Below are 27971 nucleotides of genomic sequence, written 5' to 3' on the forward strand. Positions count from 1 at the left end.
TATTTTGTCATGGTTCTTTTTATGAAGTCGCTCAGACACATCTTTCCTTCCTACTCTCACTGAGACACTAAAGCATCAGGGAGGACCAACCCCAATGTGAGCCACTTCATCTCAGTGTTGTTTAATAGGGTCGAGTTTGTGCACAGGGTATTGTCACATTGAGTAAATAGACAAACACAAACTTTGAAGAACACTGTTGTGTTAAGTATTAATGTTTGTCTTTATTAGAGCACATGGCCACAAATCAGGGGAAACGGAGCCAGACCAAAAGTACAATAAATGCGAAGACAGGGATGGTTCAGTATCTAAAAAGTGCACAAACGACACTACGTCTTTAAAAATGTAAATACAATGAGAACTGCTGGAGTCTGTGGCATCCTGAGCTCGGCCTGGACCTCGTGAGGACAGCAGAGTACTGAGACAGGCTCCTGCCAAGATGTTGGGCTGGAGAATGCTCACCTCTGCATGTCAGCACTGATCCTTTGAACATTGTAGAGATTGCAAAAGGTCACAGACCAAATTTCCTCATGTACTTTGTCACATGGATTCACCGTCCATTGATGAAACACAGTTAATAGAAAAGCAATGAATTATTTGTTTATTCACTGTTACTACATGATCTCCTTTCATCATCTTCAGGGAGGTGATTTTGTCCTATTATCAGATCATCTAATTTTCATCTTCTCAAGCAATACTGAGGATCGAATGAAAGCAGCTGTAATTTAAACCTGTTTACATGTGATTAAAAAACAAAACAATTCTCAGTTTTATAAATGTTTCCTGTTGTGTCTCAGGAGGTAGAGCGGGTCATCCACTTACCAGAAGTTTGGCAGTATGATTCCAGTGTCCTAGATTCTGTGAGCAGGAGAGTACTTGGCCAAGACACTGAACCCTGAAAAGCAATATTTAAATGCAGATCATTTACCATTTAATATCAACATCAAAGATATACACCGATCAGCCACAAAATGTAATTCTGCTACATGTTTTAATGTGTCTGATAATGGTAATAAAGTCTTATTAAAGGTTTGTGGTCTTCATTTAACAAACTTATTATCAACTAAATAATTTGACACAAGAGAAACAGGTAAGGGTTTTCATGTTGTGACTGATTTGTGTTGGTTTCTTAGTCGAGCTTTGAAGCAATGGCAATGAATGACGACCACAAAATATGTTTTCAACCACATACTGAAATCAGATCTCTGGTGTATCTGCAGAAATGGGCATGTAGAGATTCTGTTGGGTGTGGAGCCACGTCAATTAATCAACCAGACATCATTTATATAGCACTGTTCATACAAACACATCTCAAAGTAATTCTGTTTTAATGGTATAGTAACATACATTACCTCAAGGCACTTAACATGTTATGGTAAAGACAGTTCCCACCATGAGCACACACTTTGTGACTGTGGAGGGACAAAAACATATGTCACAGAAAGAAACCTCCAGCAAAACCAGACTCAGAAAAGAGAGGAGAGGTGAGTGGAAAAGAGGGGACAGAAGAGAAAGAGAGAGACCAGGAATACTTGGGCCACCCTTTTTCTACTATCTTGCTTTTAATTAAATATATCTATTGTATTTAGATTTTTTGATTCTTTATTTATTTTGATTTTTTCAGAAGTCTTTGTTTTTATTGCTAACATGTTCTTATTGATCTCTTAATTCATGTCTTCGATTTTATTGTAAAGCGCTTTGAGCTGCATTAAGGTGATGTATACATAAATGTATTATTATTATTATCATTACTATCAATATTATTATTACTTGTGGCCGGGGCGGCTGGTCATCCTCTAACCAGCAGGTCAGTGGTTCGGTTCTTCCAGATACTGAACCCCAATTGGCCCCTTCTCATAGAGAAAAGTGCTGCACAGAGATGCACTGTATGAATGTGAGGGTGAATGGGTGAATGTAAATCTGTATTGTAAAGCACTTTAAGTGGCCATCAAGACTAGAAAGGTGCTTTATAAATACAGACCATTTAACATTGGTGTAACTGTCATATTAAGCTCTGGCAGATTGGTTATTATAGTGAATATAATAAGAATAACAGATATGTAAATATATATATATATATGGCATTACATTATTCATTTTATAATAGCTATAACAACAATCAAATGTAACATAAAGTGCTCCACATAAATACAATATTAATATGGGCTTAATAGAGCATAGATAAATAAAAAGAAAAACAGGAAGTGGTGATACTTCAGCTCCATAGATATTTCAAGTCAGATCTAGAAGTGATGACCTGTAGAAACTTCGTGATGCTGAGGAGCAACTCTCCTCCATCCTCCCTGTTGCTATGGAGACAGGGCCGGGCCAGGTGGAGCCACTGGCTGGCGTCTTCGCGGTCACGTGGAGGGTGGGGGGGGGGCTGTGCATGATGAAAGTGGCGTCTTCTGCTCGCGCACGTCAGCGGAGAGTTCACGGAAGCTCAGCGCACGGCTCAGATCTCTCCTCGGTTCTCGGCCGGAGAGGAACCGGCGGCGGCGTAGGGTCGACTCGGTATCACCTGTGCACACGCGGCGGGTCGAGGAGGGAGACTCCAGCGCTGACAGGGACGATGTGGCCCACGGAGGTTTTCTGGAGGAACATCTCGGTTCAGTCCTCGCTGTGACGGTTCGCAGTCCTTTTCTGTGGCGCCTTAAAGTGTCAGTTTCTGACTCGGGGTCTGGCGGAAGGCGCATCCTGTGGCATGGACTTGTAGAGCTGACGCCTGTGTGACTGTGTGTGTGTGAGTGTGTGTGTGTGTGTGTGTGTGAGGGCAGTCAGCCGAGAAAGGAACACCCATGACCGGTGATACATGGTGGAAGCTGGTCATGTAAAGTTTGATGAGAGGGGCAGTAAGAGCACTGGAGGCAGCAGGGTGGAGGAGAGAACAGCCCGACACTGAGGACACACAGCCCCCCTCTGCTACAGTGCCTGTGGATGTATGACTCTTGTGTTCTGATCCACGCACCTGAAAGACCCACAACACCTAAAGAACCCACATCACCTAAAGGACGACCGTGTGTGCTGTGATGCTTCTTATCCATTTCTTTTCTGCTGTCAGTTTTGGTTTCTCCAGCAACACCCGCACTATCCCGCAATGGCTCGCTTCGAAGATGTCCTGTCCAGCCGCTATGGGGGCAGCTGTCCCGCGGGCCCGGCCAGAGGGGCCAGCCGGCAGCCAGGGCCTCCGGGGGGGCCCAGGGTGTACAAGCAGACGATGGCCCAGAGAGCCAGGACAATGGCCATTTACAACCCCATCCCAGTCAAACAGAGCTGCCTCACCGTCAACCGCTCTCTGTTCATCTTCAGCGAGGACAACATCATACGGAAGTATGCCAAAAAGATCACAGAATGGCCATATCCTTCCAGTCTGAGGTTCCGTGCTCACCGCCATAGGATACAATAAGATAGGGATAGGTTTTACCACCTAAACTTTTGTGAGAGGATGCAGCCTCTCATTATGCCTGCATACCACTTGTATACCACATGCAAAGAGTTGTTTATATTACTACATGTTCAAACTCCCACAGTTGGTTCTTTACTGTTTTACTCTCCAGCTTTCTGCAGAGGGAAGGGCTGCAGTGTAAGCCAGGACCTGGTGCTACACACTGGATCATCCCATCAGATGTTAGTTCAGAGAGAGATCTTACACCCTTTACTTTACGTTTAAGGAAGCTTACAGAGCCAAACTTTAACAGAACAGTAACTACCAAAAAGCAGTATAGCATAACATGTTGCTAGTATTTTGACTCATGTTTCACTAAAGTTATTAAGTTGCTATTATGCCAAGTATCCTATTAGATGAGTTTTATATGCTCTTGATTTATATGATAAATCCTCTTGACTCACTTGATAAGGGATTTGACTTGGAGAAGGAGAAGCTTTTTGTTGTTTGTTCCTACGTGCTGAGGGAACCAGGTCAGATCATGCCCACTGCTGTATTCATGTTTTCAGTAGGGCTCTATAGAGTCAATCTAAAGTTGATGTATAGATTCGGGAACAGCTCTATGGAGGTTAACTTGGATGACCGTTGTCTCGCTGACATGTCCCTGTGGAGCTGGTGATGGTCTACAGCTGGTGCTGTCCAGAGTGCTTAACTTCCTGCGAGCCGCAGCCTGGCCTCAGCATTGGGCTGGTGGCAGTCTGTATGGGTGTGACACCAAACAAACAAGCCATAGCAATACAATGCAGCAGGATGCATTTGGAATTGGCTGCAGGTGCATTTTTATTGATTTAGTCTGCAGTGAATGATTGTTTGAGCGCGGACTCCACCTGTTGAGTTTTGTGCATCGACTCAGCAACAGAGTCACTTCTCACTGGTGTGGATTTTCATATGTTTTTAAAGAAACGTCAATGGTAAATACCTCATATGGTAATGAGTGTTATAGGTGTTGCAATTATTTCACATTAATTTGTGTGATAGCCTCCATTGCTTAAGTCTCTGGGCGATTACCCCTGGTGCTGAGCAAACATCTATCATGCTCTGATGTCACGCTGCATTTCTGACCCTGTGTCCTAAAGCAGAGCAGTCATGGCAGCGCTGCAGGATGATCTGTTGTGGCCCCCAGCAGCTGGAGTCCATTGGCTGGCCCTCCTTCTGGCAGAGCCGGGGCAGTCCAGAGGGGATGTTGGAGTGGGGGTGCTAATGACCCAGAAGCTGTACAGATCTCTGTATCATTTCTTGATGTAACTAGAAACTCTCCTCCCAGACTTCTCAGTGCTGCAAAGATGTTGCATATTGATGAAGATCCCAACAGGTTTTTGACTGTGGCAGAACGGTGATTGTTCTAGTTCAATGGGGAAAAGGACCATGTATGAACTTGTCTGCATGAATGACATGGGGTCACACAATGGGGTCACACAACACAGCCAGGTGCTTCTGTGACTCAGTCGTGTTGCACATAGCGGTGTCCGAATCCTTTCTTATGAAATACAGCCAAACTTTCAACCGTTTAGCTTTGGACATTTTGTTGTTGTTTCAACTCATGTCTGAGGTAGCTGACTGTAGGCAGGTCATGTACTGTCAGAGCCATGTAGAGTGTGTGACCATCAGAGTCCAATGTTATGTTAATGAGACATATGCTGTGAGGTTTGTGTTGCCTGTAAGCAGAGCAACTATTTCAGTGCATAGCTCGTGCCCTGAAATCTGCATTGTAATTCGGACGGGTAGTGAGTGGCCATGTTGTAATCAATGCCTGATTGGATTTCAGTTCTCAACCCTATACATAACTGGCAATTGTGTTGGCCATGAGTCAAGCTTTGGTTTGCTACAGCCACATTACAACCCCAGATCCACAGCTGCAAGAACTCTTGATATGCTAGTTGTGAAGTGATTACAGAATCGGTGTGCACGGACTTTATGATGACTGGACATTGAACTTTATGGCTTTGATGTGTTCTGGTCTGTTTAGTCTGTGGACTGTTTTTGTTTGAATTTCTTCTGGACGTCAGAAAGAAGACATTTTCTTTTGATTATAATTACTGATATTTACCAGTGATGCATGAGCAAGGCAGAAAAGAGTGATGCTGTGAAATGTAACTGTAGCTGCTTGAAAAATGTAAGGACGACCCCTGTTAGGTCTTCTGTGAGAAAGATACACCAACAAGCACTACGCCACAGATCAGGTGCAGAACACAGTTATAAAGATTTTTTTGTTTTTGTTTTCATTGCTTTTTATTTTATTGTGTATTTGATGTAATTAATTCAGTGGTGTGTTTTTGTGTTAGCCTGTGAAGCAACCTGTGAATGTGAATCCTCTAAAGTTCCTTAACCCTCTTACTCCATTTGAGTACATGATCCTGGCCACCATCATAGCAAACTGCATTGTGCTGGCTTTGGAGCAACACCTACCGGCCTCAGACAAAACACCGATGTCAGAACGCTTGGTAAGTAGCCACATGACCACTTCGTATCTCCTGCTGTACAGCTCCTCATGTCTCACACAGTGGAAAAGATAGAACCATGCAGTCACAGTGTTGCTTTGCTGTGTTATTTTGCTTTGTAAAGTGAATGTCTTTGGTGCCTCTTTGTAAGTGAATTCATCCTTGAACTGGCAGCTCAAAGAGATGTGGTGGTCTGGTTGTTTTCAGCTGCTGCGAAGTCACAGACTTCTGCTCTGCTTAATCCAGTCTCTCCTCCTTTTCCAGTCCATGCACTTGTTCCTGGATTGGAACATTTTTACCTCTAAAGAAAATACTAAATGTTTCTATGGAAGTTGGGCCAACATATTTTCATGAAATCCTCTACAAATGTTTTGAATGTAATGCAGGGGACAGAGTCCTTTGTCAGCGCTGTAGGTTAAGCAGAAGCCTGCAGAGCTTCCGTTGATCCCAACTGTGTATCGTTACGTCCGGTTACCCCCGCTGTGCCCTTCCCCCGCACAGGCTCTCTCGTTAAGTCTTCCCATTAAAGAAGGTAGTGCAGTTAGTCTTCCTGTACAAACAAAGATCTGGGCATGGGCAGGGCTCTTTCAAGAGTCAGATGTCACTCCTGAGCCCCCTCCCCAGCTGCCAGTTTTCATTGATCCACTCTCTGGGATCTGCCCAAACTCTGTCTCACAGATACAGTGTAGAGTTCATGAATTCATGAAGTGATCAGATTTGTTATCAGAAAACGACACAGTCCTCTCTCTTATACAGTTTTACAGTATTAAAGTACCCAGCTATTTCCCTGTCCCAGTAAACATTTGAGAGACAATTTATTAGGTCTTGAATCTTATCAGGAGGCTGGGGTTCTAACAGTTATTCTCATTATTGATTTATCAGCTGTTTATTTTCCCTATAAATAAACATTTAAAAAAGCTCAATGTTTCTGCAGGAAGCAGGAATCCAAACATTTGAACAGCTGGAACCATTGAATGCTTGTCCTTTGAACTTCTAGAATGACTAAGATGATTTATTGATCACCAAAATCAACTGCAACAGGCAGTGGATTATTTGTTTCAGATCTGTTGTGTTTTCTAGTCTGTTTACTCCTTACACGCTAAAAACATTGTTTAAAGCCAAAACCAAACAAAATCAAAACACAGTGGCTGGTGTAACACTGGAAAATTTCAGCAGAATGATGTGTTATTCATGCGTGAAACTGAAGAAGTGTGGAGTTCATGTCAAAAACCGGCTGAAGAGACAAATAAAAAATTTGACATCCAATAATATTGGAATCGCCCAATTGAATATAGACTCATTGAAGTCCAATGGAGTGAGTCAAACACTCCCAAAATTAACTGAAAAAAAAAATCCGAGCCATCACGTCTTCAGAGTTACAGCGTGATACACTGAAACAATTAAGGAAATAATATCATTGTATTAGAGGTGGATGACATTGATGGGCCAACATTTGATTTTATTGACACAGCCAGATGCAATTGTGTGGTTTGATGAATCCTTCTCACGGTGTTCTTCTCTTCTCACAGGACGACACTGAGCCCTACTTTATTGGAATATTTTGTTTTGAGGCTGGTATCAAGATCATCGCCCTGGGCTTTGCCTTTCACAAAGGCTCCTACCTACGTAATGGCTGGAATGTAATGGACTTTGTGGTGGTCCTAACAGGGTGAGTAGCACTGGCTTAATGGCTTATACAGCTCCTAAGTGACAGAGCTGATGGGCAGCAACGATTAATGACGAGTGAGGGAGGGGGGTGGGGGGGCTCTACTCGCTCACTCTCTCCCTCTCTCTGTTACATTTCTAATGATCAGTCAAGCCAAGCTGTTCCAGATGGCAGGGTGTTTTCTGTTTTCTTCTCTTCTGAATTAATTGAGTCTTAAGGTGGTAATGTCAACAGATGATGTGCAGAAGAAGCAAGGGAAGCTATTGTACAAACAAAATTTCAGATACATATATATTTTTCGGGTGCTCCATTACCAAATTTTCCATCAATAAAACATTTAACATTTAATTAACAGTTATTACAAATTTTCACTAGGCGGAGGCACAACGAGCTGCTTTCTTCACCTCTAAGAAACTAAGCCACTGTGTCTGAGGATAGTTGAAACAATGTGATAATGACTGATGCTTCTATAACTTCATTAATTAGATAGTGTTATTCAGCAAAACTGTAGAACAACTGATACATGATTTGACTTAGGAGTGATAAAGGAGAGGAGAACAACTCTGCCTCCTACATCACATGTACTCTAGCACAAATGTGGACCATGAGGCAAAAACACTGGAGCTCTGTACAAGGAGCTGCCAGCCTTTTGTTATCAGATATAGCTCTAGAATGCTGCCACATGACCTCAAGCAGAGCAAAGAAAAAAGTTCAGTTTTTCTTACTGTGGAACTGTGATTGGTTTGGTGGAGCTTGGATTTATACTTCTATGACTTTGATTGGCAGGAGGAGGGATTTTCATCCATTTGTGATTTTCAAAGGCATATGTATACTTGTGTATCTTTTGATCTGAGTTTTCAGTGGTAGAATTCTCGCCTGCCACGCGGGAGGCCCGGGTTCGATTCTCGGCCAATGCAACTGGCTTTTAATTAGGAGAGGTGTTGGACTAGTGGCAGAAACTTGGACTATTGGCAGAAAAGGTCTCTGGTTCCACTCCACAGAGAAACAACAAAAAGACGAACCTGGATTGATCTGTCCATAAATCCAAGAGGATTCTCCCTACCCTGTCTAGTGCCTCTGAGCAAGGCACCTTACTCGCCCAACATCTGCTCCCCGGGCGCCGTACATGGCTGCTCACTGCTCTGTGTGCTCTGCACCAGATGGGTTAAAAGCCGAGGTTAAATTTCCCTACAATTGCATGAGTGTGCTTGTGCATGTCTGTGCATGTGTTTGGGACAAATAAATGAATCTTAATCTTAAATCTTAATGTAACATCCTGCCTGTGAAACCTCTGCTGGATCCTCAAGTTAGATGGCCCCAGCTCTGATTGGAAGTGATGACATTCATGGACCAGTTTTCACCCATTTACCAGCAGTGATGTCTCTCAGAGACTCAAACACTGTAACACATCAGGTGCCTGTACTATGAAGCAGGGTCTGTGGTAATTGGGGTAACTTCAGGTTTAAGTCTGGGTTTTAAGGTTCAAGTCCCTGGTGCACTTCTTCATAAATCACATTGGATCAATAGCTACTGACCAAACAGATCACAGGAGACATCATTCTACAGAATCCTGACAGGGACAAAACGTTTACTGTAAAAGGAGAAATATAAAGAGGAGAAGATTTTTTGAATGGTTTTACTGTTCCTGACTTATCATGGGTCCATTCATGTTTTAAAATAAAGCTTCAGAAAAAGAAAGGGATAGTTAATCAAAGTAAAGTAAAACATAGACGAATAAATATTGTCATTTTATTTGAATTCAACATATTTTTAGATTCCCGACAGAAGTACTGAATTACAATATCTGTTCAACAGTGGAACTGGAACTGAACTCATAGTAATTATCATTTACATTTGACTTGTCACTTTTGGATATCACTCTATCTGAATTAACATGCAGTTATCAGAATTTGTTTTCATAATGTAGTTGTAAATGACTCCACCTCTCTCACATGTACAAGCCCATAGCAAATATGAAAACCTGTGGTGAGCCAGCTGATAACCAGCTGCAGTACAGGTTATAGACGGTCAATGGAGGTTGATGAAATTAAATTCTGGGTAAGTTGAGATTGCTTCCTCCAACAGGCCCCTCATCACACTTTGTATTTCATTAGTTTAAAGAAAATCTGAATTTGTAGAAAATCACCGGGACTGCTTGTGTATTGCAGGGGTTAGATTTATTTACTTCAAAATGAACAGAAAAAGGAAAACTTAATTTTTTATTGTGCATGCATGGGATTGAAACTAGAGTATGAAATCAGCAAAGAGGGGTTCCCACACTGTGGCTCCAGTCTTGAAAGACACCAGTCATTTAATTGTCCTGAAACTTTAGAGTTCTTATTGTTGGGGGGTGCTGTTATGCATCACTGTTGCCCAGGTAGATGGGAATGCAATTGCTGCAATTTTTTTTTCTTTTTTCTCCTGGACTAATCAATGAATGGTTTCATTTTTAAAATGGTAAACTGTTACAAGAGCCCAAACTACAGTACTTTCTAACCAACTGGAACCAACAAAGGCTCAGTAGTTTTTATTAGTAAGGTCCAAATTGTGGTTGATACATATTTAACCAATTGAGTGGATCATTATTTCATGTCAAACTGTGACGGCTCTTAAATGTTCACAGATGATCATTGTGGGCTTTTCGAACCGGTGTAATGTTCACTTTGATCCTGTCAGCACATGACAGTACTGCTCACATCATCCATGTCCTGTATGTTAATGGTTGATGCCTTAGAAATGGTCCATGAGCTTAAAAGAATGCTGCTGGACCAGTTTCATTCTGTCATCACTGATTGTCTGTGGAGTAAACAGAGAGAATCCCTTGGTACCAGATGAGAAAATGAGTGCGGGAATAGTGCTGTTGTTGTGGGGGATGGAGAGGAGAGGTGGCTGGAGTGTTGGGGGTTGGTGGGGAAGGGCGGGGGTAGGGATGGAGGATGCTGTTACGCAGTAGAAAGTCCCTGGGCACCTATGCGTTTCACCAGGGGATGGTCCGGCCTCTCCTACATAATGACACAGAGATTTATTTGCCCCATCTATTGGGGTTTGTGTCAGGAACCTCACTGCAGTAAACAGAGCCTCTGCCAATTCCCCAACCCCTCATCAACGCCCTGGCCCCTCCCACTGGAAGTCACTGAGCTGCAATTCCTAAGATGGGTAAGCAGTCGATGGAAATCATAATAAATGCCCTCCACTGGAATTAGTCTGGTCTTGCTGGAAATGATACAGAGATGCGTCCTTAGGGGTTCATTCTACCACACCAGTGTTTTTTGTAAGTTCAATGCCCAAGCAAACCATAATGTTTTGTTTCCCCACCCTCTCCCCACTATTCATGTCACTTGTGTGAAATTTGGCTCAGACAAGATTTTAAACTTGTTCAAGTCCATTTATTTTTTTTACATTTGAATGCAGAATTCTCAAAACACTAAAAAGCTTCAAACTGGTAGAACTCTACATACTTATATATTTTCTTTCAATGAATACAATTTATAGATACATTTAGTCCTGATTATATATAACCTCAAGCTGAGAGCTCTATAATTGTCTAAAAAGTAATAAAACACACCGGTGTTCTTTTATTACCATGAGTACACACTGTAGATTCACACCCTGTCCAGACTCATGCAGGTGTTTCTCTAAACAAACGTTTTGCTCTGCGTTCAGGCCTTTACTCAACACGTAAACAGTGTTTGAAATCACAGAAAAAATTTTTTTACTCATTCCAAAGTACAGATTTTCTGGCAGAGCGTTTTGGAAACAACGACATCACATCTTAATGAAACCCATTTCCACCGTTGCTTTGTGTAGCGAGCATGAGCCAGAAACAACAAGAACAATGGTGGTTATATACTGGTTTATCTACATTTGGTAACGTAACACTGCTACGTCCAATTGCAAGTTTACAGGTAAAGTCAGCATTACTGCAGCACATTACCGCAATTGTAGGTGTCTGCCTCATCCGACGGTACCACAGGGTTCTTCTCTGGTATTTGATAGATTGTTAATGGACACTAAATCTCCACCTACTGGCCTGGCATGCTTGTTTGGATTTTTGTATACAATTTTGTTTCCTTCTGGGCTGGGATATTTTGGAAAACAAAAGTTATGGGAACAGTTTTTTTTTAATGGAGAGGAAAAATATCCATTGAAACAGATATCTGCAGAAGTTGTGTTGACAAGCCCTTAATCCCATGTATTACAAACTGCTGACATAAATACTCACCATAGCACCAAATGTGGATTCAGCCACCAGTGAAAATAGTCTCATAAAACTGCACTATTGATGAGGCGGCATTTTATTGTGATTGGATCAGACTTGAAAGATTTCTAACATTTTGAAATTTGCTTGATTTATACCTTAACCCAAAATAAGCATTATGATTAGCTGGTAGAGAATTGGACTGAAGGAGTAGAAAAAAATGGATGGCAACTTGATACAGCCTCAGAGGATATTTGCTGAGCTTTTCTCAAATTTCCTCTGTTGTGCATCTGAGCACAAAGACACGTGTCATTCACAAAAAATAGCAGCCATGTTGTCCCAGCTTTTGAATCCGTAGATAGTCAGCATCTGCTTAATACCCAGTTAGCAAACAGCCACACCCTTGGTGGGGTTTCAGCCATTTATAGTGTAGAATTAAAAATGGTTGGTAATAAATTCAACATTACTGTCCACCTCTATTTTTATGTTTTCATTTGCTGATAAGCAAATTGTGCTACCAGATCATACAGTTTATTTTGAGATCATGTAGTTAATTGAGTTTGAATGTTAGTTTAAACCAAAGTGCAAATGTTTGATCAGAAATTAAAAACCCTTGCATGTGCGTGACATAGTACATGTGAGATTTATAGTAAAAGCTGATGAAAAAAAAAACAACCTCTTAGCATATTGGAACAGTCAAAGTGAAGTTGTGTGTTTGTGCATTATGTCTGATCTGAGAGTGCTGAGTAGTTGTGTGTGTGTGTGTGTGTGTGTGTGTGTGTGTGTGTGTGTGTGTGTGTGTGTGTGTGTGTGTGTGTGTGTGTGTGTGTGTGTGTGTGTGTGTGTGTGTGTGTGTGTGTGTGTGTGTGTGTGTGTGGATGGGAGCGGCTCTAGCTGGCATGATTGAATTGAAGCTGAGCAGGCTGACATGATAACCATAATTGAAGGGCCACATGGTGGTTAGACGGCTCTGCAGAAGCATTCTGCAAATCTTAGTGTCACGCTGCACTGACAGGTTGAGCCATGTTTTCAAGGTAGACATTGCATCAATCACATAGAGAGCATGCTGTTCGACAGAAATACACATGCAGTCAGGCGCCCTCCGACATGTATACACACACCCATGAAAACAAATCACTTCTCTGTGACGATGCCCATTTCCTGCAGGATGTGCTGTGTAGAAACCCATAGTAATTAGCCATTAGCAATGAGTCACTGATTATCAGCATCCAGTTCATCTGTACAGGATTTAAATACCAGTCGTGAGTGTGTGGACATTTGCAGCTACTTATAGTTAAATCAAAAGATGGGTTGGCTCTGCAAGTGCTACAACTGTAAGAAGAGCTCTTCTCTTAGCTATCACTGATACTGGCTCATCCTCATCCATGAAGGAGACATCCCTGTGAAGTTGCTCAGTCATCCAGGTCAAGGTATCTTCAGGAGTTGTGCATTTGTACATTCATGTTCAATCATGTTTGTGTCCACATGATGAATTCTCAGTATCCTGTTTGCTCTGATTTTCTCTCCACCAACTCCTGAGAAAAGGTTGTTGCTGGAAATGGGGATTCAACCAAACCATACATTTCCAGGTCTAAGCTGGGTGGGGAACCTTTTTCTGTTTTTATACCATCCTTGCGGAGCCGCACTAAAATAATGCATTTATCTCCTGAGGCAAGGGCAGGGCTGGGCTCTCTATGTCGAGGCATCTGATGTCAGATGGTTGTGATGATGATAATTAAAGCTGTCTATAGACAAAACAATTGCCCAAACAAATCCTCACTTTAGTTTAGATCCATGCGTGACTTTTAAAGACAGTTATTTTTGCCTCGCCCATTCGATCTGTATTTGCTTTGTCATGTTGTTTCATCATTATTTCAACATTATTTCAGTATTTTCTGTCATATCAGACAAGCTGATACTTTGTAACAATCTTACCTTTATTGTTTCTAGCAGCTGCACTGCAGCAATAAGTCACATTCATTCATTCTTATTCTGAAGGACTTTTCAGCTTCTTAGCTATTAGCACACTTGCCACAAAACTTGGTAAAACGACTGCATATATGCATTTACCTCCTGAGCCACAGCCACTCCACAGGAAACAACTTTCTCCAAGAGCATTAGTCCTGGCAACTCATCTGATTGCAGGTTTCCAGTTGTAATGATGATGTGAGCTCTTAACCGCAAATGAGACACACTGTTTTTTTTACTTCAACCAAAAACAATTTCTCTTGGAAACATCTACTATTCACTTATTGACATTTAACAGATACTTTTATTCACCCTCTACTGTGAACTGACAGACACATCCATATCTTATGTTATTTTCTTTCATCCAAGAAAAAAGTTTTTTGAGTAGCTTTTTTGTATTTTTGAATTACCTCATGTGGTGGTTCAAAATGTTCACATGCCTTATACAGCATGGTGGCCACACATTCCCCCACCTTGCCTTTAAGACAACCAAGTGCTTTTGTAGATCGAGCTGCAGTGCTGGGTGAAAGCAATCTCTCCCTTTCTAGGAATTATGTGCTGCATGCTTCAGCCAAGCTTGAAATAAAGATCAGTTAGAGTAGAAAGCAGCTACTCTGGCTGTGTTTACACATCTACCAACATATGTCAAATTCGCTAATTAATAAATTAGCAAGTTGTCTGATCCAGACTCAACAGAAATGTAAATATGTCTTTAAATTTAAAGTCAATTTGTTTCTTACATCATGAATCGGCCATATTCAGAGCATGATGTGTTTCATGTTTTATTTTATACAGGGCATTTTTTTTTAAATACCAAGAAAGGCAGGTGGAGGGGAGAGTGACAGTCATGGCAAAGTAACAAGTAGAGAGAGAGTGTTCACACAGAAGCAGTGCGAGTCACTCGCCTTCTTATTTTATTGATCTGAGGTGACGCTGGCTGAACAATCTGGTGTCTCTGCCTCTCCCTGTGTGATCATGGAACAATACAGTCGACATTTTACAGGTAGACCTTTGTCAAACTGCATTGTACCTCAAGTGGTTGACACGACATGATCTTATCTGTTTGCAATTACAACAACAATGGAAAAATAGCAACAAAAGCTGGAGAAAGCTGTCTACTGAGGTATTTAACAATTTGTAGCAATTTTCATATGACATGAGTAAATTTTGCTTGTCAAGCTGAAATCTAGAAAAATTAACTAGAGCCATTCTAAAAGTGGGCGGTCACTGTTACAATCTATGGGCCTGTGATTGGCTCGTTTACAACCTCTCCGTCAGATCAGAACTCGTTTCAGCCATGTCAGTGTGTTTCCACATTTCAAAAATGACTTTGGTGATCACAATGACTAAGCCTAAGAAAACAGATGCTAGTGTTACCACTGTTTTACACAGAAAGAGCTGAAGATAAATGATGTGTAGTTTAGGGAAATCCTATTATATATAACGCAATTACCACTTTGAACATGCCATCAATTGATCCCAGTGCACACACATACTGTATGTGTTAGCACTCAGGACATGGGCCTGAGCCATTTTTCATGAGCTGCTAATCAGATCGTGTGGTGGGCTGTGTAAACTGTAGAGCCTGGATTAAGGTCCCGTAGGCCAGGTCCGACCTCCAGCATGTTCCAGTAAGATGTGGGGAGTTGCTAATAGGAGCATATATTGGCCTCCCTGTGCTCCCATCCAGATCAATAGTGTATTGATCTGAAGGCAGAGCGAATAGATTCACTCCAGCACTCCTCTTTATAGCTGACTGGATCAAAGCAGCTGCTGTTGGATTTCTGCAGTGGCTCCTCCCTAGATTACAGCCTGCCACACACAGCCTCTAGGACAACACCAGTCGGTTGTTTATGGTAATATCTTTCAGATATAAAAAAAAATGTCATGTCTACTTCTCATGTCAGAATAAAGATGCATCTGTTTTAAGAATCCACAATGTTAAAATGCTCAATATTGTATTCGGTTGAAAAGGTTAAATATAGATATACTGCATTATTAATTATTCTTTCAAACACAATATTAAAACTACTGGACTGTGTTTGACTGGCTCTAATCTGTCTGAAATCATTTGTATTGGGCCAATTCCCAGCATCTGACCCTGAAAGCAACAAGTCAGCATCTTTGTCTCATTTGATTTTGGAGGAGTAGAAGTATTGTGGCGGTTCGTGTTTCATCCATAATCAATAGAAGGACGACTTGCTGTGATCCTATTTAGGTTTGTTAAATCCCTGTTGTTTCAAGGCAGTGTTCAGGATGTGCAGAGTCTCAAATCAGTTGAGTCGTACATTTCCAAAGTGCGACTCCGTGGGTCCCTTAGGATCAGATACATATATTTGACTACGCAGTGGACCGAGTCTATAATGCATCTTGTGACCCGAGGACCCCACTGTGGGGTCGGACTCATGGGTTAGCTCGCTAAGTTACCAGCTGCTCAGCATCAATGGTCACCCTGATTAGAGCCTAGCTGGTGAGACCACATCTATAGTTTTTTTTAATTGTAATACGCCATAGAGTCAATGGTTGTTCTGTTGCTGTTTTATCTGAAGGAATACTTAAAGTCATGTTTTTGTACAGTAAATGTAGAGTTGTGAGTCTCTGCAAACTAGATACAATTTTTGTTTTAGTATAATAAAGCAATAGAGATTACACTAAGGATCAGTGTAATGAGCTGAACCTGGCTGAATGATTTTGACGCTTTTAAAGGTTGACGGTCTAGTATTTCACTGAGTGTGATGTTAGTTAATGTGAAGCCACGTTCAGACAGGATTAACATTATGGCAATAACTGGGCAATGAGCTATTCACTGCTCCTCTGTAGGTCTGTTCATCATACTTTGTGGTATTTTTAACCATGAACCTACATAGTATGTGCATTACGGGGTTGGAGGTAAACTTTTACCACAGAGGAGTCAAACACCGGGTGCACACCTCCACCCAGGCTAATGCCCTATCCATGTCAAAGCAGTGTTTCCTATAAATTATCTAGACTGTGGCAGCTCGCCATGTTCTAATTTGACCTGCCCAGTGTCATCATGAACCAAATTTTTTTGTACGATTTGCTTGATAACATAATAGATATTTTCACTTTGTGTTTTGTTCTGTTACTGCATTGTATATAGCTGCGTGCAGCACTATTTACAACATGCTCGCTAATGCACTCATCGTCCTTAAAGTTGTTACCATCCATAATAATCTCATAGTTTCAGCTGCATTCGTTTGCGTTCCTGCAAGTAGCATGCAGTGAAGTTCTTTCTCTCACACGAGAACTCTTTAGTCTCTGTCATTCGGTATCTGTTGTGTGTGACAACACACATGTGAGTGCACATTCAGCACTGTCACATATTGAATGTTGGAAATGCTGCAGAGAAAGTGAAACTGAATTCCTGGATCCACAGGATCTTAACTGACTGTTTTTGCATTCTTCCACCGAGCTTGGTGGTAATCAGTCCAGTAGATTTAGATTTTTACTGTTGACTGAAGACAGGGAAACAGAACTAAAAACATAACCCCCTTGGTGGAGGCAATAATTCAGTGTTAACTTCCCAAGGATATTATTATATGTGCTGTCCATTGAGAATTCATGTCTATAACTCTGCTTCATAGACATCTAACAGAATATGCTTCAGTATCAATGTCTGTCAGTGATATTTGTGTCTGCACTGTGAACAGGAACTGCTATTGTAATGATGCAAGTTCACCTAAATGTAAATAAATATAGGACAAAAAAAAATGAGAGCGCTCACTGTGGTTGACCCATTTAGGCCCAAATGTTGGTATCAGCATGTCGACATCAGATTAGAAAACAGTTTTGACTTTCTTTGTTTTCACAAACAAAAAAAAAGCAAGGCATCAGAACCACACTCAAATACAAGGATGTTGCTTTGGACTGGATATAAACTGCATGAGGACACACACACACACACACACACACACACACACACACACACACACACACACACACACTCACAGTCACAGTCACACTCACACTCACACTCACACTCACACACACACACACACACACACACTCACACTCACACTCACACTCACACTCACACTCACACTCACACTCACACACACACGCACACACACACACACACACACACCACCGTCACTATGACATTACATTACATCCAGTCTGAATGGGACTTCAGCTCACTTACTAAAAACTTACCATACCTTACCAAGAGATATGCTGCTGCTTGTGGAACAAAAATTTGAATTTTTAGGATAAGTGTTGTGCAAGTTTCTTGTAACTATCGTTTATGGCAAAAGCGGCTCCTCTTTAGCAAAACAGAGCTTTGTTATTGTTCTAAACTCTGTTACGTTGTTCTTGTCTTCAGTCAAAAAGAAGACAAAGACAGAATTTTTAACAGTGCTTGCCTTCCTCCACATTGTTGTCCTCTTTTTTTATATATATGAGATGAATGCAAAATCTCTAGCTGCAGCCTCAGTGCAGTGTTGTCTGCGATCCCAGTAGTCTCACTCACATCACATGTACTGTGTAGCAGCACAGTCACAGGGCATATTGGTTTGGTTGTGATATCAGAGAGTTTGGGTGTTTGCCTTGTGATCAACAGAAGATCCTGGCTCTCTCTCAGCAGCATCCACACTTCCCCTCTGAAACAACACCAGGGACTGCTGGCTCTCTGTGTTTGCCCAACAGACTCACAGTGCCACTGGTAGGTGATACAGCACAATGCTGTAGTAGACCCTCTATAGATAGGTACTGAGAGGCAGGACTCCAAGAGAGAAGTCACAGGATAACACCCAGGAAAACTCTAGGCATTCACACACAAGTTTAAATCAATATCTTTGCTCCTTTTCTTGAAATATAAGGGTTGGAATGGTTTAAAATATCACTTCAGTTATCAGCTAAGACATTAAATATGAGCATTATCATTTGAACAGTCAATGAGATATTACCAGATAATATAACAGCACACAGTGGGGATCCAACAGCTCCTGAAATATAGTTCAGTAAATATGATAAATCAAAACAAATTACACAACAAATATTGGAACCACGAAACTTGGTGGACGGATGTGGGATAGGTCAGGGAAGAAGCCATCACATTTAGTTGCAGATCCAGGAATAATCCTTTTCTCTTTCTTTAACATTGTGAGATAAGTTGTTTTTCAACATTTTCCTTAATTTCTTACACATAGATATGGCTGAAAAAAATAGGCAAATTAAGAGGACTGATATTTAGGATTGTGTGCAATTTGGTGCAGATCCAGACAAATATCTGATTTCACCCTCTGATTGCCATGCTAGTTTGTAAATGGATCTCTTAGCCCCACTGCTTCTTGCATCCAGCCTAATGGGTTAAAAGAGGCTAAAAGGCTCCATAGATAGGCTGCATGAGGAGGGTTTATCCCCAGAGTGGGTTCATCAGTTTTTTCACCAGAAACAACTTATTGCTCCTGTAAACCAGGCGAACGCGAAAGCAGCACATGAAACTGAATACATTGTGCTTAAAGACATTAAATCACATGTTGAGTCATTCAACTGTTTTCACGTTACACATAATCATCAGATCAATTGTTAAATTAAAATATAATGAATGAATACAGTGGAAATAGGAAAGATCATTAAAAGAAACATGGGATAAAAAAGCTTCCATAATAAGGGCCATACTATATATAACAATGATTACATAGGAACTATTTGATGGCAACATTTCACTTTTAAATAAAGATTTATCATATTACATCAATGAGTTATTAAATGAAAGGAAGAGTGAAAAAAGAATAAAGCATCATTGCTGCTGTTATTTAATTGCAGCTGTTGTAACATGCCGAGTCCGGCCACTGATGAGTCAGCAGACTCATTACATAACATTGAATTCATTTAATGGATAGACACCATTTTGTGAATTTTCAGATCACCTGTTTTTAACTTGTACCGTCAGTTTGGTGGCTCTCTTCACACTGAGCAGTAACAGCAGCCAGCCAATCAGATGGTTAGGCTCCAGAGAGCTGCGTCAGTGATGCAGGGAGGGGAATCAGAATCTGGACTGTGGACATTGTGATGATGACTCTGTGGTCAGGACTAATGCACACAGATCGCCATCAATCTGTAGGAGAAGCCAGACCGTGGCGTTTGTATGGTGAAATGCTCTGTAATCAGCCTCTCTCTGAAGAGAAAGGCTGAATTATTGATTAGGTTTCACTGTAGATGAATTAGCCCAGTTTCAGAGTGCATTTTATCCACTTTGATAAGCACTGTGCAAAGGACCGCTACAGTATACTTTACCTGAGCTACATTCTATTATGAATAAAGTGTTGTAAAATACTGAGTAACATCACATGTCAGCTGTTTGCATGTCAGTCAGTGTTACTGTTCCTCAAATCCCGTTAGTCAAACTCCAGGGAACTGAAACTCTGCCCACTTTGGATGCTCAGTGTTGCAGCACAGAGGCCTGATGGGGAATTAGGTGCATGACTGGTGCCTTAACTGTGCTTTTCTTTAAAAAAAACCTGGGTTGATATGAAGAACTTCTTTTATTTGGCTAAGACAAATTAGAAGGTGGAATTTTACCAATAAACTGTGTACAAAGATAATGTGTGCAAATCTCTTAACTCAATCACATGACAAAATCACCTACTAAATTAAGTTTAACCCGACTACAATAATTTAACACTAAATAGTAATAGAAATAGAAATACTCCAGCTCCATACTCATCATTAAATGTCTGCCCACCGCTGGGGCCAGGGACGCCCACCCTGCCAGCTGATGTGCCCACATGGGGTCACGCATGCAATCAAACACGATACATTTATTTCATGTTCCCGTGTGGGAATCCTGTCATTTGAAATCTGTAGGCATTATGTTGTCATGTCAAATTGAGTTTAAGGCAGCTGCTAAGTGTAGGCTTATGTTTAATGCTGCCAGCGCCATGCAGGGAGCGTTTTGCCACCAGAGTTATGTGTAATGTTAACTAGACACATGTGGGGAAGTTTTTCGTTGCCTTTAAGCCGGCGATATATTTCATCACATATAACTCAGGAACCGATATCAGGCTCTGAAGACTGTGATTCAGGGCGGTATGTATAGGTAGGCAAGTGGCTTTTAGTGATCAACCTGAGTAAAGTATCTATTTTTATTTATTTGTGTGATTGTGCAAACAACTGATTCATAAATCTGTCAGCAATAACTCAATACAAGTGAAGTTTGTGAGCGTGCCAAAGTATTTTCCAGTTATACCACTGGAAATACACAATGTCGGCTTGTTAGGAAAGATATATAGTTATTATCCTGAATGAAGCATATCAAAAAGGCATGTCCTATGGTTACAGGGATAAAATATATTTTTTTAATACGGGTTGCATTGTTGGGTTACCAGTAATGAAAGCTTTGGCTGGATATTGCAGTTGTGAGACACTTTCTGCCTCCTCTTTAAGACTCCTGAAGTGTTAATAAAATGCAGCTCATCCACTCGTAGAAACTCTTTTTCAATACTTCTTTTCAATGTGAAAAGCCTCTCTCTATATATAGGACCGTATTCATTTCAATATCAAATGGAATTAAATAACTTAACTAACTTAATAACTTCTTTGTTGAGGTAAGCTACATAGAGTTTTGGTGATTAGATATGATCCCAATGAGACAAACTTTACTTTGTGAATATGGGCTATAAAATTAAAATTTGATTGATTGATTGATATGAAGCCCCCTCACTAAACGTAGGCCCATGTGAAGATATGAGAAAACCAAAGATCCCAATTCTTACCATGTGGAGAATTATTCAAATCTGATAAGAGATCAAACAAGCACACAGTGAAACATAATGCAAAAGAAAATCAAAGTTATCACACTGAGCTGTATGGAGCCATTTCAACCAAATTTAAGTATTAAGATGGGCAGACAAGTAAACACAGTGAGAGGTTGTCGATTAGTTACAGACAACATGCTGCTTTGCAAAGAGGAGGCCAGACTAGACAGCTGTTGGCCTGCAATGAAGGCATGATAAGAGGGATAGATATTAGCCTGCGAAGGAGGTAACAGGACCGCCAAACGCCTGAGAAGAAAGATAGGGGTTAGGTTGCAGTAAAAGTAATTTTTGAAGGCCTGAGAAGAAAGAGGTAGATGTTAGCCTGCAATGAAGATTGTAGGAACTCACCAGTGAAGCCCCTGCATTAAGAGGAGACAGCAGTGAGATAACTGGAGCTCTTCACTGGTGACAGAGCACCCTTTTAAATTAAGCTGCGGTTTACAGTATGTTACTTCCTCCTGGAAAGTTTATTGAAAGATACTCAAACCTCAGTATTAATCATGATCTAATACCTCTAACCCTAACTTGAACTTGATCTTGTCATATATACTAGGCTGCTTGGACAGAGTGAATGATTTCAGAGCAGAACATCAGACTTTATGAACAGAGATAAATTCCCTAATGTTTCTCTCTGTTGTGTGTTTTGTGTTGAAACTGTGATGCGTTAACTGAGTGTTGTTACTGCAGTGCATTGAAAAGTGATGCTTGCTCACTGTACGTACTAAAGTGCAAATGAGTGGTGATACCTCCACTCACTGATGTATGAACTGGAATGCATTGAGCAGGGATGGTCTGTAATTTTGTCTGTGTTTTTGCAAAGATATGTTGCAGTGCGACTCATGCAAAGTATTTGGGAGCAAAGGGGAAGTGTATGAAATGATAATGATGATGATTAAATATGTATATTGTTGAAATTAGAGATGATGGAGAGCTCTTGCAGGTCACTGGCTTGTACCTTTAACGATTTTAGAGCACTGTCTTAGAGAAATGTTGGCAGTCTGTGAGATGGCAGGAGTGATGGAAGCCAAAGAAAAATGTGGCGAGGATAACATGGTGACTGAATGAGCTGATGAGCGGCAACATGGGGGCTTGGAGATACCCAATATAAATGTGTTAATGAGCAGGATCTTCCTCACTGAAAATTGCCTTAGCCACAAAAACACTAGGTGAATCAGAACAGCTGAAAGTGTGAGCAGCAGCATGCAGATGTGTGTGTGTGTGTGTGTGTGTGTGTTTTAAATGCTAACGCATGATTGTTCAATTCTGAAAGACAGACAAGCAGGATTGCAGTGACATTTAAAGAACTGCTTCCAGTGATTGATTGGCTTGAATGTAGACATAAAGATCATTGGCGTCAGGATTGTGAAGGGAGGGATTTTACTGTGTAGTAAAGGGAAGTGACAAATAGAAGTAGATCAGGAGCCAATGTTTATGATACAACTGCAGGTTTTCTATTGGTGGTTTGTTGAACAATTTTGTTAAATGCATCAACGTGGGTTCCTCTGTCATCTTGCGATGTTGGCGAGTTCAACTCGAGCTTCACAGTCAGAAATGACGGACAAAGCTATAAGATTCACATTGTTATACAGTATACCCTAATTTACCTTTAACAAATATGTAATAACTGGGGCAATGCAAATTCTAAACCTGCCTGTTTATAATGAGCTGTGTGCTTGGCCTGTGTTAATGTTCTGGTGAAATATCTCAAATAGTCCTTGTCATAGCTGGTCCTCTTTAAACAGGTCTTTGAATTGTTTGTGTGCTGGATGTCGTTTGCAGAGATCTATGGTGCAGAATGAAATTAGAAAACTTTGGTTTATCCGCCTTGAAGATTTTATAGGTACTGTTTTTTAATAAAATTTATTTTGCTTTGTTAGTACATGGCTTTTATATAAGTTTGAATTATTTACTGAAGGACATGGAAGAAGACATGTTAAACTCTGTCCACAGACTGACCATTAGCACACTGGCCAGCCCCCACTGACTGCTACAGAGCGCTGGTCGTCTGCTGATATAAAGTTTATCAATATTGAATGTATCATGTGTCCAAGTTGTGCCAAACTCAGCACTGCACATCCAATATATGCTTTCCAAACTCAGACAGACAGACCGATTTCTCTGTTTGGATGAACCTGCACTGTTCTGAGTGTGTAGATTCACAGCAGTGTATAGCATTGGCTGCGTGTGTCCCATATCTTCTGGGATGAAGCGAGGGAGGGGGGTCCTCTCTGCGTCCTGGCTGTGAAAGGAGGAAGCTGCTGCCACTCAGCAGGACCAGTCTGAGTCTGTTTCAGCTCATCACAACCGTTGCCAGGAAAGAGATGAGAAGGAATGGAAGGAGACAGAGGCAGACAGACAATCTCTGCACTGATGTGTTTTCTTTTTCGGACTGATGTGTCTGAGACTGTCGATCGATTTCCTGGGAGGTGTCTCAAGCCCCCCCCCCCCCCACACCACCGCACTCCCTTCACCACCACCAACTTCCCCGGGGAGCTGATTGATCTGAGAGCTGGTTGTCAGGGAGGGTCGGGACCCCGCGGGCAGCCAGGCACTGCTGTCTCCACTCAGCTGCGAGCCGTGTCTCTCTGCATGCTACCTTGCTTACACTTTCATCTGCAGTGGAAGGCACTCAGACAAAAAGCTGGAAGAATCAGCTTGTGGCTACAACGCTTGAATGAGTGCGTATATATACATGGGGATCAAATGAACCCATGCATCTAATGTATTCTGGCCAAGTGCCACGCCCAAATTGCACGTCCTGAATAGGCTCTCTCTCTAGAATTGGTTATTTTCCCCATTCAGCCATGTTATCTCTTTGTCTAGTTGCCAGACAGTGATGAGCATAGTTTATTGAGCGTGGTCTGTCATTATGTTAAGCTGATGTCCATTACATGAATACTGTCTTCGGCCCCAAGCTCTGACTGAACTCAAGGCATTGATTTGCACTTACTGTCCGTCACAGAAATGGTCCAGTCCTATTTTATTGCACCAGCTCGATCTAAACAGAGGGACATGTTGGACGGGAGAACTGTTGTAGCCCTGTGTGCATCAGCAGCTCCAGGAGGACCCTGGAGATAGACATCTGTAAATACATGTACTTGTATGACTTCAGAGCTGCAGATTAAAGTGTCCATCTCACGCAATCATTTGCTCTGCTTTTTCCCTCTCTACATTCTTATGAATCTGTGCGTTGGGGCTAACACACGAATCGGACAAACCTTTAACGGACATGAATTATTTCCTCGGACAGTGCATTGTGGGCTGCGTTGTGTGCCACAGAAATATTTGCATAATTGTCTTTGTCCGATGGAGTCCAAAATGTCAGACTCTTTGTTAAAGCAGCTGAGGGTCAAACACATGTAGGCAGAATTCTAGCTGCTGGCAGAGAGTTAGATGATTTGATTGTGTAGAATTTAGCTGATTATTTATAAACCTATTTAAACCATAGTGGGCTGAATAAACCATGTTTTATAAAAACTGGGGAGTCATAAGAAGAACAATCCCTTTTCTCAATGTCCAACTCTGCTGTTACTTTCTACTTAATGGGACTTTAATTGGGCTTGTGTTAACTAGTACATCACTGCCTGCTTGGAATGAACTGTTTTCCTGGCCTGTGGTAATGCTGGTGGCAGCTTTCTATCTGATACTGCAAAAGTGACCTGTGTAAAGGCCAGGCGACCTACAGACAGAGAGTGATTACTAGATAGGTGGTTTGAAAATGTATTAAAGGTAATTTTACAACTTCTGCATCCTCGTTGAGACCATGGCAACGCCCACTCTGTCCCCTGCTGGGAGGCTGTGTGCTCACGTATTGCACATTTTGCATGTGGCGTGCGCATAAATACGCTGAGAGTATTCATGTTTTCATAGCTGCAAAGAACTTCCTGGGGAATCAGGAGCTCACAAATCTGTTGAGGAGCACACACACAAACACACACACTCTCTCTCTCTCTCTCTCTCTCTCTCTCTCTCTCTCTCTCTCTCTCTCTCTCTCTCTCTCTCTCTCCAGATGAGATCACAGAGCCTATGAAAGCAGGTTGCCTCTCCACACAGGTCAGGTGATCTGAATAAGTGAAACTATGTTGCAGGCTGGATTTCACTGAAGTAGTTATGATGGTGAGCAAAAATAATACTTTGTATTTTATTCTACTGTGGCTGCTCTCTGGGCCCAACTCATTGATTACACAGGTTAAAAATGTGTTACACAGTGCTTGTCCTCTCCACAAAATCTGTACAAAAGCTGAGCCTGAGACTTAAAAGCATTTCTTTGAGCTGTATCTACAATGAGAAATTTGTTACCGCTTTATTAAAAATAAGTTCTCGGAGCCCATCAGATATTGATACCTTCCAGGTTAAGACAGTGGACGTGTACAGTCAGACTTGTTTCTTTTATCACACGTGTTAAATGTTTCTCCATATGAAACACAAATAGTGATACTTTTGTTAGGTGTTTTAGGTCAGAAGACATTTCAGCACGCTCTCCAATCGGACAGGGTGCATGCTTCATTAATTCAGTGAATCATTTTGTGCTGCTTTCCTATTGGTTGGCTAGTTAGACATAGGTCGTGGCAGCAGGAACATAGTGATATGGTCATCCAACATTTCTCACACTGTTGAAATTTCGTACGAGGCCGACTGTGGTCACATCACTGAACTTCTCTCACAGTGCTATGTAGTAGCAGCAGTTTGGAGCCATGACTTTAGATCTCGGCAGGTTTCTGTGACGTTGGTCCTCTTTCGTCTGGGACACTCAGTTCACCCACCACAAAGCACCCCAAGCTGCAGCCACACCCACTATGTGTTCTGTTACATTAACCGCAGACCTTCAGTGAGCCAATTCATTTTAATTTCTTTTCAGTTTCTTCAGTTGGTCTGATTTTAAAAGATAATATTAAGGCAATTTAATTAAATTATTTTGTAGAATAGGAAATCACTGCTTAACTGTACATGTATTGATATAAATGTGTTAATGTTTTTTTAAGAGAGAGTGTATTCTTTCTTTGAGCCAGTGCTTTTCTCCTGGCTGTTTGTGTGAGATGAGATCAGTGGAGCCTCCTTCGTTACTATGGCGACATTTCCAGTCATCTCCACTGTGGCTTCCCCTCTCCAAGCGTCCCCGCCCCCCCCCCCCCCCCCCCCCTCTGTCTCACTCGTTCTCTCCGTCTCGTCATCTGTTGGCTTTGTATCCTTCCTACCCTCCCTGTTCTCCTCTTCTTGTCATCCTGTCTTCTCCTCTACTTTTCTGTCAGATGCACTGTATGAGTTTAGGGATGCCAAAGGTGCAAAAGTGATATGTGATCATCATGAGGCACAAACCACAAGTACAAGGAAATGTCAATTGTTCAGATGAGGTGAAATAAAAAAATGTTTTACTGCCACCCGTTGGACAAGAGAATACCAATTAACAAAAGATGTTTATACTAAATACACAGATCGTTTGTTACAGATTATACTAGAAAACCATTATTCAAAATAGACAAAAAAAATGGTATTGGTTTTATATTAGTTTAGTTGTGGGAGCTAGATTTCTACAAAATACACCAGATGTCTGACAGAATTATTTATGAAATCTCTCTCTTTTGTGTGTCCTCCACTGCAATGCTTGATGGTAAGGAAGCACATTTAAAGCAGTTACACTAATCAATATTTGCCCATGTTAACAATCAATAGTTGGTTAATTATTAACACTATGAACTATTATGGTACGACAGCTTTTTAAGCACTCACGTGATTTTTGCTGCTGAATCCGAGTGAATTGGAAAATTAAAGAACAGATACACGAAACAACTTGAATTATACGTTCGAACAACAGTAAATTATGATTTCATTAAAAAGACTGGTTGATGGATCAGCACTAAACAAGCTAGACTAATTGGACACAAACTTACTTACAGCAGTGCATCACATTGCATCACGCAGCCTTTATTTTTTTTAAAAGCCGAAACAAAATGTTAGTTGGCCTGTGAGTTGAAAACATGAAAAAGGCACAAAAATAAATGTTGCTGGAGTGTTTTTCAAATAATTGGGGCAACATAATAGGCCTAACTTACAAAATGTGTTATATAACAAAATAGATTTCACCAACATAGTCTCATCTTCAACAACTAATCTTCATTTACTCTGTAATCTTTAATGAATTGCCCATGTAGACTTTCTTTGTGGGAAGCTAGCTCCAAGGCGGCACTTTCTGTTGTTCAGAAAACTGTTTGTTGTGAGCACCTACATCATGTCCATATTTTATTCTGCTGTGTTTGAAAGCATAATTAGATATGGAATGGCAGCATGGGTCTCACAGTCCAGCATGGGTCAACATTTTTGAGCATAGTATAAACAGCTATGAAGGTGATGGAAAAAAGGACTTTCCTTCCCTTCAGAACATCTACGAAGGTTGTGTGGTCAGACTGGCACACAGGAGCCTTAATGAGCCGTCACACATTCTGTTTCCCGAATTCGACCTTTTACCATCAGGCAGACGTTACTG

At 41.3% G+C, this 27971-nt stretch overlaps 1 protein-coding gene across 1 annotated transcript in view; it reads left to right on the top strand.

Moving 5' to 3' along the window:
• The first annotated feature begins 3094 nt into the window (after positions 1 to 3094).
• The window catches only part of cacna1ba (calcium channel, voltage-dependent, N type, alpha 1B subunit, a), a 125108-nt gene continuing 100231 nt past the window's right edge, over positions 3095 to 27971 (top strand). The window contains exons 1-3 of the mRNA XM_061071017.1: positions 3095 to 3354; positions 5778 to 5883; positions 7410 to 7549. Coding sequence (XP_060927000.1) covers positions 3095 to 3354; positions 5778 to 5883; positions 7410 to 7549 — 506 coding nt within the window. The remainder of the gene's footprint in view (positions 3355 to 5777; positions 5884 to 7409; positions 7550 to 27971) is intronic.

Source organism: Limanda limanda, chromosome 5 (genome assembly GCF_963576545.1).
Source record: "Limanda limanda chromosome 5, fLimLim1.1, whole genome shotgun sequence".
Taxonomy (NCBI): domain Eukaryota; kingdom Metazoa; phylum Chordata; class Actinopteri; order Pleuronectiformes; family Pleuronectidae; genus Limanda; species Limanda limanda.